Genomic DNA, 2,500 nt, shown 5'->3' with positions numbered 1-2,500 from the left:
CTTTGAGAAGGGGGGGGGTGATGTAAAAAGGTTTCAGTCTGGGTGTGTGTCTGAAAGCTAGTTTGGATTCATGGGTCTGTGTGTGTGTTGTCCTTGTCCGAATGTTAGTTTGAATTAACGTGTGTGTGTGTGTGCGTGTGTATGTGTGCATGTGTGTGTGCGTGTGTGCGTGTGTGTGTGTGTGTGTGTGTGCGTGTGCGTGTGTGTGTGTGTGTGTGTGTGTGTGTGTGTGTGTGTGTTGTCCCTGCAGTGTCGTCTATGTGCAGCAGTGCCCCCGGTTCTGGACCCAGTTCCCCCAACAGCTCCAACACGGCCATCGCTGAGAACGGCTCCGGTGGATCAGTACCCAACATCCACGCTGAGGTGAGCCTGGGGGGGGGGGGGGGAGAAGGGAGGGAGGCAGAGAGGGGTGGGTGGAAGGATGGAGGGAGGGAGGGAGGGAGGGAAGGATGGAGGGAGGGAGGGAGGGAGGGGAGGATGGAAGGAGGGAGGGGAGGATGGAAGGGTGGAGGGAGGGAGGGAGGGAGGGAGGGAGGGAGGGAGGGAGGGAGGGAGGGGAGGATGGAGGGAGAGAGGGAGGGAGGGGAGGATGGAAGGAGGGAGGGAGGGGAGGATGGAATGAGGGAGGGAGGGGGTAGGGAGGGAGGGAGGGAGGGAGGGAGGGAGGTTAGGCAGGCCGACACCTCTCTCTCCTTCTCTTCTTGTCTCCATCATGCTGAAGTGCCTTACAGTAGCTCGGTCTGTAGTTAGTTAGGAAAAAGGTTCCTGACGGTTGAATGATAGGTGTTAGTGAAGTGTTAGTGTTAGTGAAGTGTTAGTGTTAGTGTTAGTGTTAGGGAAGTGTTAGTGTTAGTGAAGTGTTAGTGTTAGTGAAGTGTTAGTGAAGTGTTAGTGAAGCGTTAGTGTTAGTGTTAGTGTTAGTGTTAGTGTTAGTGTTAGTGTTAGTGTTAGTGTTAGTGTTAGTGTTAGTGAAGTGTTAGTGTTAGTGAAGTGTTAGTGTTAGTGTAAGTGTTAGTGTTAGTGTTAGTGTTAGTGTTAGTGAAGTGTTAGTGTTAGTGTTAGTGTTAGTGTTAGTGTTAGTGAAGTGTTAGTGTAAGTGTAAGTGTTAGTGTTAGTGTAAGTGTTAGTGTTAGTGTTAGTGTTAGTGAAGTGTTAGTGTTAGTGTTAGTGTTAGTGTTAGTGAAGTGTTAGTGAAGTGTTAGTGTTAGTGTTAGTGTTAGTGAAGTGTTAGTGTTAGTGAAGTGTTAGTGAAGTGTTAGTGTTAGTGTTAGTGTTAGTGTTAGTGAAGTGTTAGTGTTAGTGTTAGTGAAGTGTTAGTGAAGTGTTAGTGAAGTGTCCGTGTTAGTGTTAGTGAAGTGTTAGTGTTAGTGTTAGTGTTAGTGTTAGTGTTAGTGTTAGTGAAGTGTTAGTGTTAGTGTTAGTGTTAGTGTTAGTGTTAGTGTTAGTGAAGTGTTAGTGTTAGTGTTAGTGAAGTGTTAGTGAAGTGTTAGTGAAGTGTCCGTGTTAGTGTTAGTGAAGTGTTAGTGTTAGTGTTAGTGTTAGTGTTAGTGTTAGTGTTAGTGTTAGTGTTAGTGTTAGTGTTAGTGTTAGTGAAGTGTTAGTGTTAGTGTTAGTGAAGTGTTAGTGTTAGGGTGTTATGGAAGTGTTGAAGGAGAAGAGGGAGAGCTGTTGGAGTGGTTCAGCCATAATGGGCCCTGGGTCCGGTGATGATGATGACTGGCACCACCGCGACCGCAGGAAGAGCGTGGTCCTCACAGCTACAACACCTGCAGCTCTGTCCCTTTTGTGTTCTTAATACAGTAAGAACACAAAAGTCTTTAGTCTGGTCACTCAGGTTCCACCTCTGAGTTCTCCTAGTCCGGTCTTCTACCACCTCTGAGTTCTCCTAGTCCGGTCTTCTACCACCTCTGAGTTCTCCTAGTCCGGTCTGCTACCACCTCTGAGTTCTCCTAGTCCGGTCTGCTACCAGCTCTGAGTTCTCCTATTCTGGTCTGCTACCAGCTCTGAGTTCTCCTATTCTGGTCTGCTACCAGCTCTGAGTTCTCCTAGTCTGGTCTGCATCAGTAGTCTGGAGGAGGGCTGCAAATACAATAGATGCCCAGACAGGAAGACATGCAGAAAATGAGAGAGCCTACGGCCCAATCCCAAACTGGCCCAATCCCAAACCGGCCCCTACCCCTCCACTGCACCACCGAGTGTCACTCCAAATGAAGTGTCTCAATTGACTCCCCACTACACCAGAACCAGGAAGCAGCCATCACCATGGCATATTTAGAGGATTTATAGGAAAAATATTGTAATTATGATTAATAATAAAAATAGAAATCAGTCTAATGAAATACATGAATATATAATGCGAAATGCTAAAAAATCCAAAGAGATGCGTTTTCGCAAATGAACTCTATATTACGCACTGTCCCTGTTGAGACAAATAAATCAATAACTTTTTTGGCAGCATTTTTTTGTGTGAAGAGGCATTTCCAATGTCGCAGCCTAATCA

At 46.6% G+C, this 2,500-nt stretch overlaps 1 protein-coding gene across 1 annotated transcript in view; it reads left to right on the top strand.

Moving 5' to 3' along the window:
* The window catches only part of hdac5 (histone deacetylase 5), a 65,347-nt gene that overhangs the window by 41,042 nt on the left and 21,805 nt on the right, over window positions 1–2,500 (top strand). Inside the window, exon 8 of the mRNA XM_084448970.1 lies at window positions 251–363. Within this exon, the coding sequence (XP_084305096.1) occupies window positions 251–363 (113 nt within the window). The remainder of the gene's footprint in view (window positions 1–250; window positions 364–2,500) is intronic.

This window comes from Borostomias antarcticus (genome assembly GCF_949987555.1).
Source record: "Borostomias antarcticus genome assembly, chromosome: 14".
NCBI classification, from domain to species: domain Eukaryota; kingdom Metazoa; phylum Chordata; class Actinopteri; order Stomiiformes; family Stomiidae; genus Borostomias; species Borostomias antarcticus.
This window is presented reverse-complemented; position numbering and strand designations above follow the sequence as displayed.